Genomic DNA, 27,371 nt, shown 5'->3' on the forward strand with positions numbered 1-27,371 from the left:
TTCACGCTGTTTCATTGTACTTTCACTATTAAAAGGAAGGGAAGTTTTTGAATCATGCCATTCGGTAATGCAAGTCTCCAAAGACAGATACATGCCCGCATTTTAAGTACAGACTGGTGTAAATATAACAGCCAATCTGTTCGGGTTGTGCAAGTTGAGATGAGTTTCCAATTTTGGCGTTCAGCAGGAAACCAGCAGGTGGAACCTGGCAGCCTGCCCCTTCTGATGTGCATTTAAAAGCTGGTCACTCTACCGGAGTTCAATGGTCCCGGATTTGGATTGGTTAGCGAGCTCTCGGCAAATGTTTTTCCTCAAGTTACCAGAAGGATGCTGTTGATAATTTCTCTCAGCTTGTTCCTGACTTTATTATCCAGTGAGTATTTATTATCAATGTCCCAGTCTCAGTGTTACTTTACCTCTGCAATGTAGCAAAGTCAGCAACCATTTCATTTCACTGATACTTTGGCTGTATGTCGTCTTTTCCCAGGTGTCCAGTCGGCGGATCTTTTGAGTCAGCCCGAAGCAGAGACCGGTAGTCCTGGAGGCTCCCTGAGACTGACCTGTAAAGCCAGCGGGTTCAGTGTTGATGGCTACAGCATGTACTGGATTCAACAAATTCCTGGGCAGGGGCTGGAATTGCTGCTTCACTACTACAGCTCATCGAAAAATAACTATGCACCAGCGATTAAGGATCGGTTTACTGCATTCAAAGACATTTCAAACAATACCTTCGGGTTGGACATTAAGCTCCTGAAGATCGAAGACACCGCCATGTATTACTGTGGAGTATACTACAGTAATTGGGCTGTAGCACTGCAATTATGACCAATACAAAAACCCACTTAGCCCGAATTGTTTGAAACTTGGTCGATATTTGGATTTACAAGCCATCTAAAACTGCAATGGTGTTAGTTCTGTGTGATATTATCCAAACATCTCAGTTTGATTTATAAAAGTGGTGATAATTATTGATGCACCTGTTTGAGACGTGTTCATGTGTTACCCTGTGGAATATAAAACATTTGAATCATTTGGCAAGAGTGAGCAGCATCGCTAGTATAATTAGAATGTGATGAACATTTCCCGTGAATTTATGTTGCTCAGGGTTACCAAGATTCAGAATAAAAGCAGGTTACTGCTTGTTTTAAGCAGAGCCAGTTTCAGTGTGGACCTAGCCAGAGAATGTAACGCTGTGACTATCTTTATTAGTGGGGACAAGGGACCATGGTGACAGTGACTGCAGGTAAGAACCATGAAATTTCTCTTTATGTGAGTATTCATGAGTTAGGTGAAAATCAGAATCTGGAATGAGCTTTGTTTGATTTAGAACAAAGAACAAAGAACAAAGAAATTTTACAACTCAGGAACAGGCCCTTCGGCCCTCCAAGCCTGAGTTTAGATTAGAGTGGTGCTGGAAAAGCACAGTAGATCAGGGCAGCAGTAAAATCGACGTTTCGGGCAAAATCTCTTCATCAGGAATACAGGCAGAGTGCCTGAAGGGTGGAAAGATAAATGAGAGGAGCATGGGGTAGGGGTGGTGAGATAGTAGCATAGAGTACAATAGGTGAGTGGGGGAGGGGATGAAGGTTATAGGTCAGGGAGGAGGGTGGGTGGATAGGTGGAAAGTAAGATAGGCAGGTAAGACAAGTCATGGGGACAGTGCTGAGCTGGAAGTTTGGAGCTGTGGTGAGGTGGGTGAAGGGGAAATTAGGAAACTGGTGAAGTCCACATTGATGCCCTGGAGTTGAAACATTCCGGGGTGGAAGATGAGGCATTTTTCCTCCACGTCGGGTGGTGAGAGAGCAGTGGTGAAGGAGGCCCAGGACCTCCATGTCCTCGGCTGAGGGGGAGGGGGAGTTGAAATGTTGGGCCATAGGGTGATGTGGTTGATTGGTGCGGGTGTCCCAGAGATGTTCCCTAAAGCGCTGTGCTAGGAGGCGTCCAGTCTTCCCAATGTAGAGGAGACTGCATCGGGAGCAACGGATACAATAAATGATATTGGTGGATGTGCAGGTAAAACTTTGATGGATGTGGAAGGCTCCTTTGGGGCCTTGGATGTAGGTGAGGGAGGAGGTGTGGGCATAGGTTTCGCAATTCCTGCGGTGGCAGGGGTAGGTGCCAGGACGGGAGGGTGGGTTGTTGGGGGCGTGGACCTGACCAGGTAGTCACGAAGGGAACTGTCTTTGCGAAAGTTGGAAATGGGTGGGGAGGGAAATATATATCCCTGGTGGTGGGGTCCATTTGGATGTGGCGGAAATGCCAGCGGATGATTTGGTTTATGCGAAGGTTGGTAGGGTGGAAGGTGAGCACCGGGGGTGGGGGGGGGGGGGGGGGGGGAGTGCTCCAGCCTGAGCTGATCCAAATGTACTGTCTAAACCTCTCAGTCAATTTCTAAGCATTTGTATCCCTCTGCTGCCCACCTACTCGTGCATCTGTCCAGACACATCCTAAATGAATCTACCATGCCTGCCTCTACCACCTCTGCTGACAACACGTTCCAAACGCCCACCACCCTCTGTGTGAAGTACTTGCCTCATGTAACCCCCTTAAACTTTCCACCTCTCACCTTGAAAGCATGACCTCTCGTTACTGAATCCTTTACCCTGGGAATAAATCCATTCTGTCTATACCCTTCATGATCTTGTAAACCTCAATCAGGTACCCCTCAATCTCCTTTTTTCTAGTGAAAATAAAGTTAATCTACGGAACCTCTCTGCATAGCTAGCACCTTCCATACCAGGCAACGTCCTCGTAAACCTTCTCTGCACCCTCTCCAAAGCGTCCACATTCTTTTGGTAATGTGGCGATCAGAACTGTACAGAGCATTCTACATGCGGGTGAACCAATGTCTTGTACAATTTGAACATGACCTTCCAGCTCTTATACTCAATACCCCAATCAATGAAGGCAAGCATACTATATGCCTTCTTGACCACTCTATCCACCTGTGCAGCAACCGTCAGGGTACAATGGACCTGCACTCCCTCATCTCTCTTCCCATCAACTTTTCCCAAGGCTGTTCCAGTCATTGTATAATGAGCTCTAGAATTAGACTTGCCTAAATGCATCATCTCACATTTATCTGGATTGAAAGCCATCTGTTACTTTTCCACCTAACACTCATCTATATCCTCCTGTATTCTCTGACAGTCCCAAATGCTTTCTGCCACTCCACCAATCTTTGTGTCATCAGCAAACTTGCTGTTCATACGAACAGTGTCCTCTTCTAGATCATTTATGTATATTACAAACAACAGTGGCCCCAATACTGACTTCTGTGGAACACCACTGGTCACCTTTCTCCATTTCGAGAAACTCCCTTCAACTACTACACTCTGTCTCCTGTTGCTCAACTAGTTCTTCATCCACCTAGCTAAAACGTCCTGCACACCATGTGACTTCACTTTCTCCATTAGTCTACAATGGGGAACCTTATCAAACACCTTACTGAAGTCCATGTATATGACATCAAAAGCCCTTCTTTCGTCTAGCAACTTGGTCACTTCCTCGAAGAATCTATTAAGTTGGTAAGGCACGATCTCCCCTGCACAAAACCATGTTGCCTATCACTGATAAGCTCATTCTTTTCTAAATATAAATAGATCCTATCTCTCAGTACCCTCTCGTGCAACTTCCCCACAACCGACATCAGGCTTACTGGCCTATAGTTACCTGGAATATCCCTACTACCCTTCTTGTACAGGGGGACGACATAAGCAACCTTCCAGTCCTCCGGCACCTCACCTGTATTTAAGGGTGCCACAAAGATATCTGTCAGGGCACCAGTTATTTCCTCTCTCGCCTCCCTCAGCAACCTGGGATAGATCCCATCCGGTCCTGGGGATTTGTCCACTTTAATAACCTCTAGCATACCCAACATATCTTCCCTACTTATGGCCAACGTGATCCAGACTAATCAAACTTCTGTCTCTAATCTCATGATACATTATGTTCCTTTCCTCAGTGAAAACTGATGCAAAGTAATCATTCAGAATCTCAACCATTCTCTCAGGTTCTGCACACAGCCTTCCTTCCTTATCTTTTAGTTGACCAATCCTTTCTCTGGTTACCCTCCTGCTTCTTATATAAGAATAAAATGTTTGGGATTTTCCTTAATTCTGCTTGCTAAAGCTATTTCATGACCCCGTTTAGCTCGCTTGATTCCTTGAAATGATCTTTCTGAAAAGTGATTACACCCTGCAATTAAGAATTGAACAAGGCTGCGACGGACTCAGTTGCTCGGTGATTTTTTAAAAAATCAGTTAAGCAAACTGTATGGCTGGATTACTTGAAAAACTAAAAGTCTCTTAAACAGGTAGATTAACAAATTTAACAACTGGAACGGCATTGTGACTGCCTCACAGTGCCAGGGACAGGTAGGAATGTTCAATAGGGCCGTGCTGATTTGGAAGGTTGGATCTGGGATAAGGTAAGGGGGAGCGGAAATGAAGAAACCATTGAAATCCATATTGATCCCATGTGGTTGGATGGTCCCAAGATGAGACGTTCATCCTGCAGGCGTCGGGTGGTTAGGGTTTGGCGATGAGGCCAGGACCTGCATTCCCGTGGGGGAGTGGGAGGGGTGTTAAAATGTTCAGCCACGGGGCAGTGGGGTTGGCTAGTGCATGTCTCAGAGTCGTTCTCTGAAAGGATCAGTGAGTTGGTGTCCTGTCTCCCCGATGCAGAGGAGACCACATCGGGTGCAACGGACACAGTAGATCAGCTAGATTCGTTACATTCTAGATTGAACTTTCTTGCAGCGCTGGGTTTCATTATGTTGATTTGAATTGATTAAATTCCGATTTTGTTTTGCTTCATTGTGTTGAGTTGAGTTAATTGGATTCTGACTCACTTTGTAGAATCGAACTTTATTTTCAAGGGGTTTCATGCTTTCAGTCTATGGTATTTTTCTGCTGAAGAGATTGTCTGTCTGGACCACTTTTAATCAGTAATATTTGTGAAGTTCTTTGGTTTTTGTACGTTGTTTCTGTATTTATTAAACTAAAGTGGCGACATTAGACCAGTTTGTAATTTCCTGAAGACAGAAGACATAAGACAGAAAAGTGGGAGGTTGAGAAATGAAGAAAAAAAAAACATTATTGGATTTACTTAAAAAGAATTCAGTTTTAAACATCGACTACACAAATTCTGCTTTAACTAACCTCATTCAAAAATATATTTGTGACTAAAATGTCTAACTGACCATTAGGTAAGATTTCACAATTAAGACTAAAAGTATTATAAATTACGGGATTGTGTGGTACCACTTATCATTGAACTAATTTTGATTTGACATGAGCGCATTAATCAACAAATATCTCTCAATGCACATGGATAGGATAAATAGATAAGATCTTTCCCTCCGACTAATGCACCTAACGCTATGGGCAAGTTAGCATGGCCAATTCACTAAACCTGCACATTTTTGGACTGTGGGAGGAAATCCACGCAGACACGGGGAAAATGCGTAATCTCCACAGAGACAGTCATCCGATGCTGGAACCGAACCTAGGACTGCAGTGCTGTTAAACAACAGTACTAACCACTGAAACACTGTGCCATCCGTTTGCAATGATGCCGTTTTGGTTCTGTTGAAAGAGTTTGCAGAGTCAGTTCTGCTGCAAACTCATCATTGAATCTCAGTATTATCATTTGGTAATATTTGTTCTGTTGAGAAGATTATTATATTTGTTTGTGCATTATTTACGTTAATGGTCAAAGTTGAAACTCACACAACACCAGGTTCGAGTCCAGCGGAGTTATTTGGGAATATTGATGATGTCAGTGAACTGCTCCAGTTTCCCCATTGAGTGCAGTCATCATGTGAGCTGAAATGTTTTGAAGCCCAATATGAGGAAAAACGCAGGTTACAAAGGGTTTGGAAATTAAGGGAAGAAAATACCTTATGACACTTTGATTAATAATAAGTAGCAATTTTGGATTAATGTTGCAAACATTAACATTGGTTTACATTTCTAATTCAGAACTCAACTACCTACTCCAATCACAAGATCTGACATGAAGCATTTACCAATAACAGAGAAACATCAATAGAATTTCAAAAGTAGAATGTTCTAATAGTTCTAATAGTTCTTGATATCGAACAAAATGCCATTTTGATGAATCATTAATCAACGATCACCTTTCAATTCCGCTGAACACTATCTGTAATACTTCAGGCTGGAAAAGATCATTGATAGGAACCATTTCGCAATTTTGCCCGAAATGTTTCCATGAAGAACAGATCAGTTTTGCAAGTAACTTGAGTTAATTAAGTATTATATTCCTGATTAACTTGATTTCCGGGAATAAAACTTTAATTAGGTGATTTTGTCGACACGGCTCTTGACATTTTCTTAAGTATAGAGAGTTCCATTTTACAACAACATATCAATTCTGGAGTCTTTCGTTAGAATGGAACTGATATAGTATATTAGGTGACCAAAGGTTCGCTGTCAAATTAATTATAATAATCCTGTCGTGATCTCATCATGAGAATAGTTGCTGGGAATGCAGAGAATATATTATATTGTGATATACTCTGTATTCAGACTTACGCCATTTAATATTTTGCAGATGACACTAACTAAACGACAAGAGAAAAGGCTGTTTATTTTAAACGATTAAAATAGACTAATATTATTTTAATTATTGCATTTGACTGAATGCTAAAATATTGCAATCTGAAGGCTACTTCTCAGATTGGTTAAGTGCAATGACCATGTATTTAGACATTAATTAAATCAAGCAACAGTTTTCAATCCATGCATTTTAAAAAATTATTCTTCACTCTAAAGTGATTAATAACAAAATTAATTCGCAATAGCAAACCAAACCTGACTGTAAACATTTCTTATGATTTATACAACATAAATGCGTTTACACAGTGGAATGCAATATTTTTGCACTGTTTTCTACAGTATGTGCAAAATCGTCAAAATTTAAGAAATGTTTTAAGAATATGTAAAATTAATCCAGAGAATAATATATTTCTTAGTGAGCTGTGTTTATATTAGTGAAATTTCTGACCTCCATGATTGTGTTAATTATAATGAGACATTAAGTTTACTACAACAATGAATGTTTATTGTGAAAACATTCTCATTCACGTTAATGCATGCTCTCTGGATAGATGATTAGATGAGATTACATTACAGTGTGGAAACAGGCCCTTCGGCCCAACAAGTCCTCACCGACCCGCCGAAGCGCAACCCACCCATACCCCTACATTGACCCCTTTAAACTAACACTACGGGCAATTTAGCATTGCCAATTCACCTGACCCGCACATCTTTGTGACTGTGGGAGGAAACCGGAGCACCCGGAGGAAACCCACGCAGACACGGGGAGAATGTGCAAACTCCACACAGTCAGTCGCCTGAGTCGGGAATTGAACCCGGGTCTCTGGCGGTGTGAGGCAGCAGTGCTAACCACTGTGCCACCGTGCCGCCCACTGTGCCACCGTGCCGCCCACTGTGCCACCGTGCCGCCCAGATGCTATGGTAAATGTTAAATTCCAGTGAATCTACATTTGTAGTGACAGGATGAACAGGTTAGGATCAGCACTGTTCTATTGGTCGTGTCTGCATTCGTTTCGTTTGTCCTGGGGTGACACGGCATCTCGGTGGTTAGTACTGTTGCCTCACAGCACCACGAATCCTATTCAATTTCAGCCTCGGGCGACTGTTTGCATGGTTTCCCCGTGTCTGCATGAGTGTTTCGGTTTCCTCCAACAATCCAAAAATGTGCAGGTTAGGTCATACTAAATTGCACATAGTGCTCAGGGTTGCGTAGCGTAGGTGGATTAGTAAGGGACAAATCTGACTCGCATCAATAAATGTATATTTATATCAAATCCAAAATAAATTGGTTCCTCAGCACAATTGATGACAGAATGTCGAGAATGCGTATTTTCTCTCTAACCAATGCTGTACTCGTTCAGTAGAATTTGACTGTTCAGTGGGGTGTAAATATTCAAACCCCAGCAGCAGATGATCATAGCTTTGCAGTGGGTACTTAATTTACATCTCAGCTCATGCAGTAGCATTCCTGAAAATACTTTGCCAACAGTAATCGAACAAGCTTCATCAGCATCTTACACACTGGGTGTGAGTTCTCATAGATCGTAGAGTCATAGACTGCAGGAGTTTGGAAATCGGTTCTGAGAAATAATATATCAGGCTTGGGAGATTTTGATTGAGCGGGGCAAAGGGAATTGTGCTATATATTTCATTCGTGCTTTATTTTGGGTGCAGTTTCTGGTTCGAGAAAATATGGAAATAGTTTGTGAAATAACCGTCACTGAATTTGAAATGTTAACTTTGCTTTCTCTCCACAGGTGCTGCCAGACCTGCTGAGTTTTTCCTGCAATTTGTGCTTTTATTTCAGATTTCCATCATCCGAAGTTTGCGTTTCCATTTTCAATTGGAAAAGCAGAGATTGTTAATAATTTTCATCAGAAAAATGCATTTTAATTATTGCTCAAATATTTCTGTTTTCGATAAGCTTGACATGTGAGTGAACTGATATTCAGCCGTAGTTTCAGAACTAACTGTATCAAGGAGTAACAATAATTCTCCAGAGTGCAGCCATTGGTCTAAATCAGTGGCCTTTATTTTGACCAATTAAATGTAGAATGTCGATGCTCCCATTCCAAATAATAAGCAGGATTAAAAAAAACAACCTTTACGTCGTTCATATATTTTATTAAAACATTGTTTAGCGTCAGTGAAAGCCGAAACTGTGACCCAACGATCGGAAGGTAGGCACAGCAGTGAGGCACAAAGCGCCTTGAGCTGTTCCGCAATTTAATTAGATCATGCTTGATTTGACCTAACTCCATGTGCTTGACTTCGGTCTTGTGCCCTTTAACACTTGATTAATGGAAAAATAGGATCCATCCCAGATGTCATAATTGATCTGCAAATAACAGAGGGAGGCACATTGGCTGGTTCTGAAAGATAATCCTGTGAAATATTTAAAGTGACCTAAAGAGGCTGTAATTAATTGATAAACAGAATGAATTTTAAATATCTGACAAGTTCAAATTGTAGCACCACGATCAAATTTATCAGATTCCTTTAATTTGACATTATATTTTGTTATTCCAAATCAGTGGGGTTAAACAGTGAGGAAACGTTCATTCCCATTAATTGTTTGTAATGTGCCTAAATGATTTGGATGAGAATATAGGAGACCTAGTCAGTAAGTTTTCAGATGACACCAAACTTAATGACATAGTGGACAGTGAAGAAAGTTACTATCTATTGGGTCAATGGCTTAAGAAATGATAGATGGAGTTTACTTTGTTTAAATGTGAGGTATTACTTTTTGGCAAAACAAACAAGGGCAGGAATTATTCACTTCATAGCAGGGCCCTGGATGGTGGTGACGAACAGAGAGACTGAGGGATGCAGGTATAATCCCTTCAAATTCAAATCACAGATGGAGAGATTGGTGAAGAATGCGTTTATCACTCATTGTTCAAACGTTTGAGTCTCAGAATTGGGCTGTCATGTTGAGGTTGTGCAGATCGCAGATGGGGCGTCTTCTGGAGTAATGTGTGTAATTCTCGTAGCCCTGTTGCGGCTGGGACAGTATTAAACGGAGAAGGTACAGGAAATGGTGCCAGGATGTTGCCTGTCTTGAAGGGCTTGAGTTATAAATATTGGCTGGATAGGTTAGGACTTCTACACTGCAGCGTGTAAGATCGAGGGGCGACCTACAGTGTTAATAAAATCATGAGGGACATACTGTTACAACGCCGACGCTAAACCCTTCTGTTAATTAAAACCAAACACACAGAAAAACTCTCCACACCTCGTATTTTTTTAAAAATGTGAGTGAATGAAAGAGAACTTCTAATTTCCATTATTTGGAGGAAAATAGCCTATTATTTTCGAACAGAGCACTAAACAAAACTATTAACAAATCCAAACCCCCTTTTTCTTAACTAATTATTAACTGACCCCACGTCTATAACAATGCTGCTCCAATAGCAGAATTATTAAATATTACATTAAATTAATCTGAAGTCCACACAGTTTCTGTCTTGTCCGCTATCTTCAGTCTTCCACCTATTGATCTTCCTGGCTCATCTTCTTACATTTTTACTGCTGTTGCAGGAAAAGAAGCCTTTTGATAAAGAGGGTGTTCTTATTCCTTTGAGAAATTTGAAAGCAAGCTGTTAGATGCATAGTTCGCTCTCCGGCTCGCCGGCAGTTGCTCTGCTGTTCAGTGGCAGTTGCTCTGAACAATTTCTAAAATGCCTTGGTTTAATACGCCCCAATATCATACCTTCTCGATGGTCTGATGCTGTCAATATAATAAATTCAAACACAATTGTATTTCAGTATCCTGGGCAGAATTTAAACTAGTGCCGAGAATGTCATGCTGGAAAGGCACAGCAAGTCAGCCAGCATCTGAGAAGCAGGAGAATTGACAGTTCGGGCATAAGCCCCTTCCACAGGGATGGATTCCTGATGAAGGGCTTGTGCCTGAATGTCGATTCGTCTGCTTCTCGGATGTTGCCTGACCTACTGTGCTTTTCTAGCACCACACTCTCGACTATGATCTCCAGAATCTGCGGTCCTCACTTTCGTCTAAATAATTTAAACTTATTGATTAAATTTGAATTGGTACCAAAACAGCAACAGAAACTCGGGCGCCCATTTAACAGCATTTGCTGCATCTTTTTTGGAACAGATAATCTTTTAGCTGTTCTGTTCTGCAGCTGTACTGCACTTTAAACTTACTTTGAAAATGTGGAAAACACTTTTTGTCTGAAAGTGAACAAAATCTCTTTCAATTTCATAACAATACGGTGAATAGCAAAGATTTTGTTTCCTCAGGAGGGGGAGTTCAAAACTGGGGGAATATTTTTAAGATGAAAGGAGAAAGACCGAAAATGGAGATGAAGGCAACTTTCTTTTTGCACAGAAGGTGGTTAAATGTGGAATGAAGTGCCAGAGGAAGTGATGGATTGCAGGTATTGTTACCACGTTTAAAAGACATTTGGGTAATACATGAATAGGGAAGATTTGTTGGGATATGGCCATACGTAGAGTGTTGGTATTAGTTTATTGTGGAAACAATATGGCATGGTCCAGTTGGACTGAGGATTTGCTTGACTGTATGACCCCATGACTATAAATACATTCCCTCAGGTCACTGAAGGAAACCATTTGGAACATCATCGGTGTGTGGACATGCTATGAGTTTTTAAATTAGTTTTTGAGTCTTCAAGTGAGTATTTGCACCTCTGGATAAGCATGAAAGTGTCTGAATTCTTTCTTCTCCCTGAGAACCTAATACTCATCAGCCTATAATCGAGAAACAGGACAGAGACAGTGAATACGGGCAACTTAGGTTCGAGTGTAGTTTGAAGAGAAACATTCAGTTGAAATTCTTCAATGCTTGTACTGCCCTTGTCCTCATAGCTCAACGTTTTGGGATATGCTGTTGAAGGAACATTAAAGTTAGATGATACTGGAAGCCTCTCCACCTCTACCTATTGCTGTTCCATTTGTGAAATTGTCATAAATATTTCTGCTCAACAACCTTTATAATGCTTAATAACATTTAACCCCATTGTTTAATATTCAACGAGAGAGTGATGATCCTCTGAAATTCTCTGCCACAGAAAGTACTTGAGGTCAAGACATTAAATCTTTTAAGCAAGCTGTTACTTTATGTCAGGGTCGGTGGAGAAAGCATCAGTGGGGTTCTCTGCTAGATGATAAGCTGTGAAAGCATTGAAGCATGGTTATTAAGTTTCCAGATGACATCAAAATTAATGGAGTAGTGGACAGTGAAGAAGGTTATCTAAGAGTACAATGCGATCTTGATCAACTGAGCCAATGAGTTAAGGAATGCTGATAGTGTTTAATTTAAATGAATGTGAGGTATTGCATTTTGGTCTGACAAACCAGAACAGGATGACACAGTTAATGGTAGAGCTGTAGGAGTGCTGTTGAACAGACAGCCTAGGCTTCAGGTACCTAGTTCCCTGAAAAGAGTGTCACAGACAGACAGAGTGTTGAAGAAGGTGTTTTGCACGCTTGCCTTCATTGCCTTCATGAGATATTGGTGAGGTCACTTTTGGAGTATAGCATTTAGTCATGATCATACTCTTATGGGAAGGATATTATTAAATTTTAAAGGGTGCAGAAATGTTTTGCAAGGATGTTACTGGGACTGGAGGGTTTGAGTTATGAAGAGAGGTTGGATAGGCTCAGATTTTGTTTTTCGAGAGCGTATGAGGCTGAGGGGTGACTGAGTTTAAGAAAATTCTGAGGTGCATAAATAAATTGAATATTAGAGGTATTTTTCAACTGGTAGGGCGGTTCAAAACTAGAAAGCATGGTTTAAGATGAGAGGGGAAAGATTTAAAACAGACTTGAGGAGCAGCATTTTTCACAGAAAGGATGCTGCCTTAATAGAATTTTTGCTAGCGCAAGTGGCAGATGCAGGTACATTTATAAATTTAAAAGACATTTCGGCAAGAATGTGAATAAGAAAAGGTCAGCGGGATATGGACCAAATGTAGGCAAACTAGTTGAGTTTGGGAGCCTTGTTTGGCAAGGACAAGTTCGGGTGAAGAGTCACTTTCCGTTCTGTGTGACTCTATGGCTCAATGTTGAAGCAGGCTCGAAGTTCAGAATAAGTTTACTAAGGTCAGAAGGTGGAGAAATGGTAACGGGATAGGGTGATAATGTGATGCAATGTGAGCTGATAGGCTGTGACGTGTTAGTTTGGAAGCGTGGTGCTTGGTGGGATCACTGGTAGTTTGAGTGTAAATACAACAGATGGATCAGTTGCAAGGCTAGTTAGTTGATAGTAAACAGGGCGCCAGGTTGGGTCAGTGGTAGTGAAGTGGTCGTGAAGTGGTAGGTGGACATGATGTCAAAATGCAATAATCAGAAGTTGGTGAAATGATAGGCAGTAAGGGCAGGTGGGATAGGGAGGTAGGTTGCAATGTGCACAGGTTTCTTTGGGTAAGATGACAGGTAGATGACTAAGGGCTGGGAATATGTCTGGAGGAGTTGGATCCTGTCAGGGGGTGTGTGAAAACTATGGTGGCATGTCCAGTTAGTGACAGCTGTACCACGGACGTTCATGCAGGGCAGATTCGAGGTTGTCAATGTGGATGGAAGTTCAGAACATGACAGTGATCGAATGGTGTTTAGTATGAGATTAATTCTTTGCAATAAACTGGGTGTTAATTTGATAGTTATTGAAGTTAAAATGTTAATATCTCGAACCATACTTGCGGAAATGGCCAACTCAGTCAGCCATAACACTCCAAAGACTCTGAATGCTTAAAGGAGGCAGTCACGTTTTCAAAGACCTCCAAAATTTGGATTTTTTGTAATATACATAAATGATTTGGAGGAAGGTATACATGGTCTGTTTGGAAAGTTTGTAGATGACACTAAGATTGGTGGAGTAGCGAATTGTGAAGCAGACTGTCAGAGAATGCAGCAGAATATGGATTTGAGAGTTGGGCAGAGAAATGGAAGATGGCGTTCAATCCAGGCAAATGTGAGATGATACATTTTGGAAGGTCTATTTCAAGAGGGAACTATACGTTAAATGGAAAAGCCCCGTGAAAATTGATGTACAGAGAGATTTGGATGTTCAGGAACATTGTGGCAACGCAGGTCAGTAGAGTTCTCAAGGAGGCATACGGCATGCTTTCTGTCATTGAATGGGACATTGAGCACAAGAGTTGGCAGGTCATGTTATAGTTGTGTAGGACTTTGGTTTGGTCACATTTGGAATATTGCGTCCAATTCTGGTCGCCATATTGCCAAAAGGATAAGGATGATTTGGAGAGGATACAGAGGATATTCATCACGATGTTGCCTGGTAGGGAGGGTGCTAGCTATGAAGAGAGGTTGAGTAGATTAGGATTACTTTTGTTAGAAAGATGGAGGGTGAGGGAAAACCTGTTTGAGGTCTACAAAACCGTGAGAGGTATAGATAGAGTGGATAGCATGAAGCTTTTTCAGAGAGTGGGGAACTCAGTTACTCCAGTCACGAGTTCAAAGTGAGAGGGGAGAAGTTTACGGGAGATATAAGTGGTAAGTAATTTGTCCAGAGGGTGGTGGGTGCCTGGAGCGTGTTGGTAGAGGTGGGCATGATAGCTTTATTGAAGATATTTATAGACAGATATACGAATGGGCATGGGGCAGAGGGACACAGATCCTTAGAAAATAGGCAACAGGTTTGGATAGAGGATCTGGGTCATCATAAACTTGGAGGGCCTATTCCTGTGCTGTAATTGTCTTTGTTCTTTGTTCTTTAATTGCCAGTTGGAAGTTTCACCTTCAATCAGGCGAGACAGATCTTTTTCTGGTCTCGATGATCAGGTCCTCTCTCTGATGCTGCAGCGACCATCATCCCATCGAGAGACACCTGCCTTGCATTGCTAAGTGAGAAGGAAGCTTCTCAACAGATGCGGGAATAAATTGAGGACTTCAGTTGCTGGACATCAGAGTCGAAGAATGTGCAGCTGGAAAAGCACAGCTGGTTAGGCAGCATCCATGGAACAGCACTGATGAAGGGCTTTTGCCCAAAACATCGATTCCCCTGCTCCTCGGATGTTGCCTGACAGGCTGTGCTTTTCCAGCACCACTCTCTTTGCCTTCTCAACACAGGTCTAGATTAGAGTGGTGCTGGAAAAGCACAGCAAGTCAGGTAGCACCCAAGGAGCAGGAAAATCGACGTTTCGGGCAAAAGCCCTTCATCAGCAATATTCTTCTATTCTTGATGAAGGGCTTTTGCCCAAAATGTTGATTTTCCTGCTCCTCAGATGCTGCCTGATCTGCTGTGCTTTTCCAGAACCAATCTAATCTAGACACTAGTTTCCAGCATCTGCAGTCCTTATTTTTTTTAACTTCTCAACATAGGTGCCTGGTATTTTCCATCTCGAGGAACAGTGACCTTAAATATTTATATTGATGTTTTATGTTAGATCTGGCCTATCCTTTTCCATCACTATTTTAAAATGAATAGAATTATGGTTGCTGGCTTCAAAGTGCTCTCCCACTGACACCTCAGTCACCTGCCCTGCCTTATTTCCCAAGAGTACGTCAAGTTTTGCACCTTCTCTAGTAGGTACATCCACATACTGAATCAGAAAATAGCCTGTACACACTTAAGAAATTCCTCTCCATCTAAACCTTTAACACTATGGCAGTCCCAGTCTATGTTTGGAAAGTTAAAATCCCCTAACATAACTACTCTATTATCCTTACAGATAGCTGAGATCTCCTTACAAGTTTGTTTCTCAATTTCCCTCTGACTATTGAGGGTGGGTGGGGTGGGGGGGGGCGGGGTCTATAATACAATCCCAATAAGGTGAGCATCCCTTTCTTATTTCTCAGTTCCACCCAAATAACATCCCTGGATGTATTTCCAGGAATATCCTCCCTCAGCACAGCTGTAATGCTATCCCTTATCAAACATGCCAGTCCCCCTCCTCTCTTGTCTCCCTTTCTATCCTTCCTCTAGAATTTGTATCCTGGAACTTTAAGCTGCCAGTCCTGCCCATCCCTGAGCCATGTTTCTGTAATAACTATGATATCCCAAACCCATGTTCCTAACCATGCCCTGAGTTCATCTGCCTTCCCTGTTAGGCCCCTTGCATTGAAATTAATGCAATTTAATTTATTTGTCCTCCCTTGTCCCTGCCTGCCCTGACTGCTTGACTCACTTCTGTTCTCAGCTGTACCCGGCTCAGATCGATCTCTTCCCTCACTATCTCCCTGGGTCCCACACCCTACCTTGTTAGTTTAAATCCTCCCAAGCAGTTCGAGGAAATTTCCCTGCCAGTATATTTGTCTCCTTCCAATTTAGGTGCAATCCGTCCTTCTTATACAGGTCACTTCTAATATGGAGAAAGGCCAATTTTGACGGTAGTAGGCAAGAACATTCGAAAGCTGATTGGAGGCAGATGTTCGCAGGTAAAGGGACAGCTATAAAATGGGAAGCCTTCAGAAAAGGTGATATCGAAAGTCCAGTGAAAGTTTATTTCTGTCAGGGTGAAAGGGAATACTTGTAGGTATAGGGAATGATGGATGATTAAAGGAATTGAGGGATTGGTTTAGAAAAAGAAGTAAGCGTTCATCAGGTATAAACAGGAGAGATCAAGTGAATCCTTAGAAGAGTATAAAAGAAGTAGGAGCATACTAAGAGGGAAATCAGGAGGGAAAAACGGGGACATCAAATAGCTTTGGCTATCCAAAGGGGTTTTACAAATATATTAAGGACAAAAGGGTAACTAGGGAGAGAATAGGGCCCTTCAAAGATCAGCAAGGCCACCTTTGTGACGAGACACAGAGAATGGGGGAGATACTCAATGAATATTTTGCATCAGTATTTACTGTGGAAAAGGATATGGAAGATATAGACTGTAGGGAAATAGATGGTGACATCTTGCAAAATGTCCAGAGTACAGAGGAGGAAGTGCTGGATTTCTTGAAACGGTTAAAGGTGGATAAATCCCCAGAACCTGATCAGGTGTACCCAAGACCACTGTGGGAAGCTAGAGAAGTGATTGCAGGGCCTTTGCTGAGATACTTGTATCATTGATAGTCACAGGTGAGGTGCCGAAAGACTAGAGGTCGGCAAACATGGTGCCACTGTTTAAGGAGGGCGGTAAAGACAAGCCAGGGAACTATAGACCGGTGAGCCTGACCTCAGTGGTGGGCAAGTTGTTCGAGGGAATCCTGAGGGACAGGATGTACATGTATTTGGAAAGGCAAGACCTGATTAGGGATAGTCAACATGGCTTTGTGCGTGGAAAATCACGTCTCACAAACTTGATTGAGTTTTTTGAAGTAGTAACAAAGAAAATTGATGAGGGCAGAGCAGTAGATGTGATCTATATGGACTTCAGAAAGGCGTTCGACAAGGTTCCCCATGGGAGACTGCTAAGCAAGGTTAGATTTTATGGAATACAGGGAGAAATAGCCATTTGGAGACAGATTTGGCTCAAAGGTAGAAGACAGAGGGTGTTGGTGGAGGATTGTTTTTCAGACTGGAGGCCTGTGACCAGTGGAGTGCCACAAGGAACGGTTCTGGGTCCTCTACTTTTTGTCATTTACATAAATGATTTGGATGTGAGCATAAGACGTACAGTTAGTAAGTTTGCAGATGACATCAAAATTGGAGGTGTAGTGGACAGCGAAGAGGGCTACCTCAGATTACAACAGGATCGGGACCAGGTGGGCCAATGAGCTGAGAAGTGGCAGATGGAGTTTAATTCAGATAAATGCGTGGTGCTGCATTTTGGGAAAGCAAATCTTAGCAGGACTTATACAATTAATGGTAAGTTCCTAGGGAGTGTTGCTTAACAAAGAGATGTTGGAGTGCAGATTCATAGCTCCTTGAAAATGGAGTCGCAGGTGGATAGGATAGTGAAGAAGGCGTTTGGTATGCTTTCCTGTATTTGTCAGAATATTGAGTACAGGAGTTGGAAGGTCATGTTGCGGCTGTACAAGACATTGGTTAGGCCACTGTTGAAATATTGCGTGCAATTCTGGCCTTCTTCCTTTCAGAAGGATGTTGTGAAACTTGCAAGGGTTCAGAAAAGATTTACAAGGATGTTGCCAGGTTTGGAGGTTTTGAGTTACAGGCAGAGGCTGTACAGGCAGTGGCTGTTTTCCCTGGAGCGTCGGAGAGTGAGGGATGACCATATAGAGGTTTACAAAATTATGATGGGCATGGATAGTATAAATTGACAAAGTCTTTTCCCTGGGGTGGGTGAGTCCAGAACTAGAGGGCAGGGCATAGGTTTAGGGAAAGATATAAAAGAGAACTAAGGGGCAACTTTTTCATGCAGTGGGTGGTATGTGTATGGAATGAGCTGCTAGAGGGTGTGGTGGAGGCTGGTACAATTGCAACATTTAAGAGGCATTTGGATGGTTACATGAATAGGAAGGGTTTGGCGGGATATGGGCCTGGTGCTCGCAGATGGGAATAGATTGGGTTTGGATATCTGGTCGGCATGGATAGGTTGGACTGAAGGGTGCATGCTGTACATCTTTATGACTCTATGAATCTATGTTAATACCATTTGTGAATCCGACATCCTGAAAATGCTGTGGATTATTATTGACATAAAGTGAACTGGAGTCTGCTTTTAAATATTGTGGCGACAAGAGCAGGTCAGACACCAGTCAGTTTGCAGCAAAGTAACTCACGTCGTGTCCACTTACGCCTGGCCACAGTCTGCAAGGTTTGTGGGTTGTGACTGCATGCTATTCACTTGCCTGGATGAGTGTCGATTTAATCACTTTCAAGCAGTTTAATACCTTCCAGGATAAGCAGACTTGCTGGATTGACATCCGTTTTCTTTTATTTCGGATTGGAATTAGATTGAAACAGATTCACGCTGTGTCTCAAAACCCAGAAATGCTGAAAGCCACTGTAGACTTTAATACAATCAAATTTCATGGTTGGTTATATTGTAATTGGGTAACGACAGATTGCAGAATTACGATTGAACTTTAGTCACGATGTATGTTTTTGGAGATGTTTTGAATCTGAGGTAGTATGATTTGGAAACATTTAATTTCAATTAAGCACTTTGAGAAGAAAACTGATATAAAGGACGAGACAATTTTTTTTGTGCAATGTTTTGTAAAATTTTGGAACAGTTAATGATGATGGTATCGCAGTGTTCTTATTTCTTCATGCAGTAATATATAAATAGTCAAGATGGAAGGGCGTGTTTCTGATGAAGGTACCACCACATCATAGTCAACAAAACAACCACAACAAAAATAGTCTAAAATTCCGCTGGAACTTTTAACTGGAACACGTTGGAACAGTCTCACAGCTGTGAACACAGTTTCGTGACTGACACTGTTCTACACACAGAGTCTAACTTGTTAAATCTCCCATTTTTCTTTTACCTAGCGATGCCATCTGCCCCCACACTTTATGGCCTGGTCTCATCCTGTCAACAAGGCGACACGGATCGCTCCATTACTTTTGGCTGTTTGGCGATGGATTACATTCCAGACGTCACCAGAGTGACCTGGAAGAAAGACGGAGAGAAGTTCACAGCTGGATTGAAGACTTACCCATCAGTGAGGGGCAAGAAGGGAACTTACACCCTGAGCAGCCAGTTAACCCTGACCGAGTCAGAGATGAATTGCAGCAAAATCTACTGTGAGGTTCAGCACAGCAAGTCCAACAAGAGCATTGCAATGCCATGTAAGTGTTGGAGGGACTGAGATTATCAGAATAGTTGAGATTAACATGGTGCATTATTTATATCACTTCCCACAGAGTCAGAGAGGTCTACCACAGGGAACATAAACCATTCGGCTTTTTGAATCGATGCCTATCAAAACCAAATTATTCTGTGCAATCTCCGAGCATTTTATCCATTGCCTTGCAATATTCAATACTAATTCAATATTATGAGGGTGTCATCTCTCCCAGCCTTACAGACAGTGATCCAGATTCCCACCACCACCTGAGTTATATTTTTCTGCTGGCATCCTCTCTAATCATCCTTAAACCCCTTCGACGTTGCCTCTACCAACAAGTGGAAATGTTTCTTCCTCTCTCCCCGTCCATGCCCTCATTATTCCACACATCTCCATCATGTCCCCGCTTCTTCTCCTCTGCTCCCAGGAAAACAAATTCAGTCCAGCCAATCTCATTTCATCCTTTCAAAACTACAACTTTGCATCCCGGGTAACATCCTCGTCATCCTTCTCTCGGTCCTCTGCATTGTATTCACATCCCTCCTCTTACGTGGGCTCCACAACTGTAGACAGTGCATTTTCTGTGGTCGAACCAAAGTTTTAGTACATTCCAGTTTCACCTCCCTACTCCTAAACTCTGTGCCTCGGCTAATAAAGGCAAGTATCCAACAAACCATGGCATTTGGTATCAGATTCGACAGGTAATCTATACAGTATGCTTCCTTAAGGTCCATCAGAAGACGCCCCTCCAACTCTCCTCCTGACTGTCAGCTCCAGGGAAGACATCGCAAGCAGCAAGTATGCAACTGTCCTCTGTTCAATCATCGGTTTCCATCCGAAGTCAATCTCCGTTAGTTGGTTGAAAAATGGGTTCCCCATGGACTCTAGCTTCTTCACCTCTCCCGTGTGTGAAGCATATGGCAAATTCTCAGCGACCAGTTGGCTGAACATCTCTGCTGTTGAGTGGTTTCACAGCGCCGTCTATACCTGTCAGGTTACTCATCAAGGGCTCACTCAAAGTCGAAGCATAAACGCACCCCAGAAAGCTCCAAATCACTCTGCACTGGAATGTGAATCAGGTACATATAATTATTCAGCTAAGTAAATAGCACAAGGCAGCTGCTAGTTTCTCATCATGCCGTATCTGTTTCCTTTTGATCTAAGTGTTCCTTTAGTATTGCTCATTATTCAATATTTTGCAGATCAGCAAATGTTCGTTTGAAATAATTACAACGCAGGGCATGTTTTAGGTTATCATGAATGTTTTCACAATCAAAATATATAAACAATAGTAGGTACATTTTCAGCCTCAGCAAAAGTTGGACTTTGCCACCTGGAAGGAGATTTGCCTGAAGACGGGTAAAACAGATCTTGGAAGAGGAACTTTTCGATTATTTTGCTTTCTGCTTCATAGGAATTTGCGATTGCCTGGATTACACAGTTAAAATCCTACCTCCGCCAGTAGAACAGGTCTTACTGGACGCAACGGTCACCTTAACCTGTGTTGTGTCCAAGCTTGGCTCTGGAGTCCTGGTAACGTGGACGCGAGGAGAGGAAACTGTGAAATCTGAGATTGCTGACAAGCCCGGAGATGCTGCTGACAGCGTGACCAGCACATTAGTTATCTCGACTCAAGCCTGGCTGAGTGGAGACCATTTCGATTGCTCAGTGAACCATCAGCATCTACCAACACCTGCGAGAGATTCCATTCGCAAGGAGAAAGGTGAGCAGTGAAGTTAAAACACAAAATAAGTTACTGTATTTGTTTCAAATGCATGTGCTATTTAGGTCTGGTTACATCAATAACATGCTTTTATTGGGAATGAGCCAACACTGTTGGGACCATTAACGATCCATTTGATACCTAAGTAGCTGGTTTTAGATAAAAGTTGGATTAAAGGAGATTATATTATGATGGAGTCAAATAAGGCGAGGAGAAACCTGGTTTTGACCTAAACATCAGCATTGACAAATAGACAGAATTTCCAAATTCTGGGCTGGAATCATGAAAAAAAAACTTACTAACAATTTTAAAAAAATCTTTTTTGTTTAATAAATTGGATACCATTCTGTATCCTTAGAAAATAAAAGTGGGTAAGTCCAAAACTGAAAATTGAACATTTAAACATGTCGTGAAATATCAATCCATGCCGAATTGTGTCAAGACTTCTTAAAAATTCAGTTGCATTTGTTGCAATTATTCTGCAGTGACTAATCTTCTGGAGCCATCAGTGTCCGTTCTCCTACCCACTTCAGAAGAAATCTCCGAGCAAACGGTCGTCTCACTCACCTGTTTGGTGAGAGGTTTCTTTCCCAGAGAAGTTTTCATCAAATGGACCACCAACAACAAGCCGGTGAATCCCAGTAACTACAGGAACACCAAGGTGATGGCAGAGAATGACAACACCTCCTTCTTCATGTACAGCCTGTTATCGATCACAGTGGAGGAGTGGGCCAGCGGCGCTTCTTACTCCTGTGTGGTGGGACATGAAGCGATTCCACTGAAGACCATCAACAGAACAGTTGATAAATTCAGCGGTAAACCGAGTTTTGTAAACATTTCACTTGCACTGATGGACACCATTAATTCATGTCAATGAAAATCTAAAGGTTACCTTTAATAATTCAATAAAAATAATAAAGGTTTTTTTTTCTCCAATTGTGTTTTAAATACACAATCGTTTAATTAATTTCCCACACTGATCAATATTCCATCCGTCCAGTTAAAGTCAGTTATTAACAGGTCTAAGACGAGGGTCTTGTGCAGTTAACGCTCCCAGCTCAGATATACCCTAGTTCAGGGACAGAGTGAAGCTCACTCAGTGCAGAATTCCACAACGTACCTTTTTCTATGCTTAATCCCACTGAAACTATATCTGACAATGCTATTGTCTTGACAGAAGAAAATCATGCATTTTGATTCCGTGTTCCTGATTCCTGAGTTGTCCATTCCTGCACAATTCATGTCAGCTTTAAATGCCACATTGTACCAATCGGGAACATGTTTAAAAAAAAGCTTCTCGCAAAATCTTTTTTATTTATGACACAGCAATTGGAAAGGAAAGCTCTGGGCACCAATCACAAAGAGTGCAGAGGAGCTCGAATCTAACTTTCATTTCCGGGAAACGAGCAGGGATCTCGCACCAGAGAATGAGTTGGAAATAGATGTGGTTGAAACTCTTATTCCCCCCGTCGAGTTTTCAAGGGAGTGACCCTGTGTAATGGGAACTAGTGACTAAGGGGAACAGTCAGCTTCCTGATTACACTCCGTGATTTAAAATTTCTGTGACAATGTTGTAAATGTATATTTTGCGATGAAACATGATACTTTTCAAGAATGTTAGACACGTTTATTCCTGTTCATTATCTTCCAAACTTGATTCCTCAGAATCCAATTCTGCACTGGTGATTGGTCATGCCAGTTTGTCTTCTAGAGATTTGTTTCAGTTTGCTGGAGCATTTGGGATCAAACCTGATATTCGATCAGCTGAAGTCATTTTGTTTCACAGACAGAAAACTTGCAGATATTTCTATTCAATGTAATCAGACTCAATTGTTATCATTGATTAAAACTTTAACAATTATGAAAATAGACACCCAATGATGCAAGCACAGAAACAGACAGAGATGCAGTCACATTTAACACAAACACTCAGAGAGGAATACATCCATGTTGTTTTGAAGTTGATTTGTACTGTACCTTTAAGAGAGAGAGAGAGCGAGAGAGAGAGAATTCACCTCTGAACTGAGAGATTACAAGCCCTTGTGTACATGACGAGAGGATAGTCCCAGAGTTTACGAGAAAATTGAAAATATGTAATGTTTGGCTGTGAAATGGATATCTGAGGGGTTTTTCTTTGCTGTTTTGACAACAATTCAAATTAAACCAATCAGTATTAATTATGCCCCAGGATGCTAAAAGACAGTGCAGTTTGAATGTGTTACATTACTAACATTGAACCAATGAGATGATCTGATGTTGGGATGTATAAAATGTAAACATTCTGAAAATTGGTCAGACGGCAACTGCCGTGGAGAGAGAAAGTCATGGAGAGCTAATTGCCCATCTAACACCTTGTTGTCAATGAAATTCGAAAATATTCTCTCTGAAAAGGACCTTTCCAAGTGAAACTTACTCAGATTAAAAAGAAAGAAGAAAAAAGAAAGAAGTCAGCAACTGGAAGAGTGAAGACACAGAAGGAGACAGCGACTGTGTGGTTTTGAAATTAAGCTGATGTAATTTTAATAAGTGTCTTGTTGGTGCAGCATATTGTTGCAGGCAGATAGTGAGCAGTGAAGTGAAGGGGGGCTTAGAGCTGTGAATAGTTGTTGTTTGATGCTCAGTTAAAAAATAATTGATGTTATTTTCTTTAAATTGTGGAACTTAAGAGTTCGCTGCTACTCATATTTTATCAGATTACGAAGCACGGCGAGTTGCTTCTGGATGTTTGGTTTAATAAACAGAAGGGTTTACTACGATGTTGGAACAGGTATGGGAGCTCGAGATTTGGACAGGCTTGGATAAATCCAGTCATGGATTTTGACAGGTTTGAACAGATTTGGGGTGTGAAAGCTTCAAGCATATTTAAATACTTGCCGACTTATGTCCTACATCTTTAAATAAAACTTAGGTGAGAAAATTTCCTTCATTTCGTTTACCTGTGGTTGGCTAAATTAAAAGTGAGGGAAATGGCTTATAATATTGTTCAGAAGTTTCTGGGGTTTGAAGATGTTTCCCAAATTATTCAAGAAAGTTTATGACAACAGAGGAAGATATATTTTTGGAATTACTAAATTGGGTTTAACCAGGGACAAAAAAAAGCTGACATTGTGATGGAGTTGATCATGCACTTAGGTATATCAGAGAAACAGGCAAGTGCGGTAGAGTCAGAGAAAAAAAAAACTTAAATTGCAATTGAGATGGGAAGATTAGATTAGATTACATTACAGTGTGGAAACAGGCCCTTCGGCCCAACAAGTCCACACCGACCAGCCGAAGCGCAACCCACCCAGATCCTTACATTTACCCCTTACCTAACACTACGGGCAATTTAGCATGGCCAATTCACCTGACCTGCATATCTTTGGACTGTGGGAGGAAACCGGAGCACCCGGAGGAAACCCACGCAGACACGGGGAGAACGTGCAAACTCCACACAGTCAGTCGCCTGAGGCGGGAATTGAACCCGGGTCTCTGGCGCTGTGAGGCAGCAGTGCTAAACACTGTGCCACCGTGCCACCCACCACGGTAAAGAAAGTGAGAGAAAGTTCGTGGCTAAGCAGAGATAAAGAGGGAGCAAAGAAAGGGAGAGAGACTTTGCAATTCAGAAATTGCTAATCAGTCAGGAACCTCAAATTAACAACATGAAGATGAAGGAAGATACTAATATTTACAAGTATGTTAAAAGATTGCCACATTTTGATCAGAAAATGTTGAAACTTCTTGTTAAATTTCATTTGAAAATTTGGCTAGGCAGATAGAGTGGTCAGAGAACTTGTCAATAATGTTAGTTCAGACGAAGCTGGTCGGCAGAGCTAGTGAGGTATTTGCAGCACTGTCAGATGAGGGATCAAGAGAGTATGCAGATGTCAAAAAGGCTGTTTTTGAGTGCTTATGAATTAGTAATAGAAGCGTTTAGGTGGGGGTTCAGAAGTTCAGGTGTCAGATCTCTCGGGGGGAGAGCATTTTCGGGACAGTAATCAGAACTCCTTGACGTTTAGGAGACTCATGGAGGGGATAGGAGCATATAGTATTAGGAAGTATTTAATTGGGGAGCGGGAATTACAAAGCGATTAGGGAGGAACTGAGGACCTAAATTGGGAACACATGTTCTCAGGGAAATGCACGACAGAAATGTGGAGGTTGTTTAGTAAGCACCTGCTGACAGTGCTTGTCAGGTTTGTCCCACTGACGAAGGAACGGTAGGGCGAAGGAACCTTGGGTGACAAGGGATGTGAAACATCTAGTCAACAGGAAGAAGTAAGCTTCGTTAATTCTGAGGAAGCAACAATCAGCCAGCGCTTGAAAGTGTTACAAGGTAGACGGAAAGGAACTGAAGAATTGACTTAAGAGAGCTAGAAAGGGGCATTAAATAGCTTTAGCAGGTAGGATTAAGGAAAGCCCTGAGGCATTCTACACGTATGTGAGGAAATAGAGGATGGCCAGTGTGAGGTTAGGGCCACTCAGGGATAGTGGAGAGAACTTGCACCTGGAGTCAGACGATGTAGCGGAGGTCCTCAATGAATGCATTTCTGCAGTATTCACTATGGAGAGGGACTTTATCATTTCTGAGGGTAGTGGTGAATAGACTGATATGTTAGAACAGGTTGATGTGAGGAAGGAGGATGTGCTGAAATTTTGAAAAACATAAGGATAGATAAATTACCTGGGCCAGATGAGATATACGCAAGGTTAGTACGGGAAGTGTGGGAAGAGATTGCTGTACATTTGGCGATAATATTTACACCTTCACTGTCGACTGGAGGAGTGCCAGATGATTGGAGGGTGGCAAATGTTATTCCGTTGCCCCAAAAAAGAAATAGTGATAATCCTGGGATTTACAGACCAGTCAGTCTTATGTCAATGGTGGGCAAAGAATCAGAAAGGATTCTGAGAGACATATTACTTAGAAAACGATAGTCTGATTAGAGATAGTCAGCATGGCTTTATGAGGAGCAGGTCATGACTCACAAACCTTAATGAATTCTTTGAGGATGTGCCAAAGCACTTCGATGACGGTAGCACAGTGGATATGGTGTACATGAATTTGATTCAGGTATTTGGTAAGGCTCCCGGCAGTTGGTTAATTCAGAATGTAAGGAGGCATGGGATACAGGGAAGCTTGCTTGTCTGGATACAGAATTGGCTGGCGCATAGAGGACAGAAGGTGGTAGTAGATAGAAAGTATTTAGCCAGGAGTTTGGTGACCAGTGGTGATCCACAGAGATTTGTTCTGGGACCTCTGCTCTTTGTGAGTTTTATAAATGACTTGGATAAGGAAGTGGAAGGGTGGGTTAGAGAGTTTGCTGATGACATGAAGGTTGGTGGAATGGTGGATAGTGTGGAGGGCTATTATAGGTTGCATTGAGACATTGATAGGATGCAGAACTGGGCAGAAAAGTGGCAGATGGTGATCATCCTAGAAAAATGTGAAGTAATTCGAATTTGAATGCAGAATACAGGGTTAAAGGCAGGAATCTTGGCAGTGTGGAGGAACAGAGGGACGTTGGGCTCCACATCCATAGATCCCTCCAAGTGATCATCCACGTTGATAGAATTTTGAAGAATGTGCATGGTTTGTTGGCTTTCATTGGCAGGGAGATTGATTTTAAGAACCACGAGGTTATACTGCCGCCCTATAGAGACCTGGTTAGACCACACTTGGAATATTGTGTTCTGTTCAGGTCACCTCATGACGGGAAGGATGTGGAAGGGTTAATGAGAGTGCAAAGGAGATTTACCAGAATGCTGCCTGGAATAGAGGACTTGTCGTATGAATAAAGTTTGAGGGAGCTGGGGCTTTTCTCATTGAAGCAAGGAAGGATGAGAGGCAACTTGATAGAGGTGTACAAGATGATGAGAGGCATAGCCAGATAGCTTTGTTCACTGGGCAGAAATGTCTATCATGAGGGGATATATTTTTAAATAATTTGAGAAAGGTTTAGGGAAGATGTCGCAGGAAGGTTTAGGGGAGATGTCAGAGGCAGGCTCTTTACACAGAGAGTGGTGGGTGTGTGGAATGCACTGCCATCAGTGGTAGTAGAGTCAGAAATATTAGGAATATGTAAGCGACTCTTGGATATGTACGTGGATGATAGTAAAATGAAAGAATGTCGATTGGTCTGATCTTAAAGTAGGATAGGAGGCTGGCTCAACATCGAGGGCCCCTAGGGGTTTGCAATATTGTACTGTTCTGTATTTTATTTGCTATGTCCTATAAAGAAGGAACCAGATCAGATTTAAGTTGAATGTGGAAGATTTAAACATTGCAATTTGATAGATAGGTGCACCCCTTAAAAATAGATCAGACCTATGAGACTGTAAGAGAAATTATTCTGCTGGAGGGGTTTAATAGCTCACTGCCAGAGATGATAAGAATTCATGTTTATGAACATAAAGTTCAAGAAGTGAGAAGAATGGCAGAG

The 27,371-nt window shown here is 41.9% G+C and overlaps 1 gene segment (V, D, J or C); it reads left to right on the forward strand.

The window, feature by feature from the left end:
• Positions 1-256: 256 nt before the first annotated feature.
• Positions 257-21,872, forward strand: LOC122546046 (Ig heavy chain C region, secreted form-like). The segment is given in 7 exon segments: positions 257-373; positions 488-811; positions 1,208-1,243; positions 18,928-19,227; positions 19,955-20,305; positions 20,641-20,949; positions 21,435-21,872. Coding segments are annotated over 7 exon segments (1,758 nt in total).
• Positions 21,873-27,371: the final 5,499 nt, after the last annotated feature.

The sequence above is a fragment of the Chiloscyllium plagiosum genome, unplaced genomic scaffold (assembly GCF_037043375.1).
Source record: "Chiloscyllium plagiosum isolate Xiang-an unplaced genomic scaffold, Cpla_swu_hap1 HiC_scaffold_45, whole genome shotgun sequence".
Taxonomy (NCBI): Eukaryota; Metazoa; Chordata; class Chondrichthyes; order Orectolobiformes; family Hemiscylliidae; genus Chiloscyllium; species Chiloscyllium plagiosum.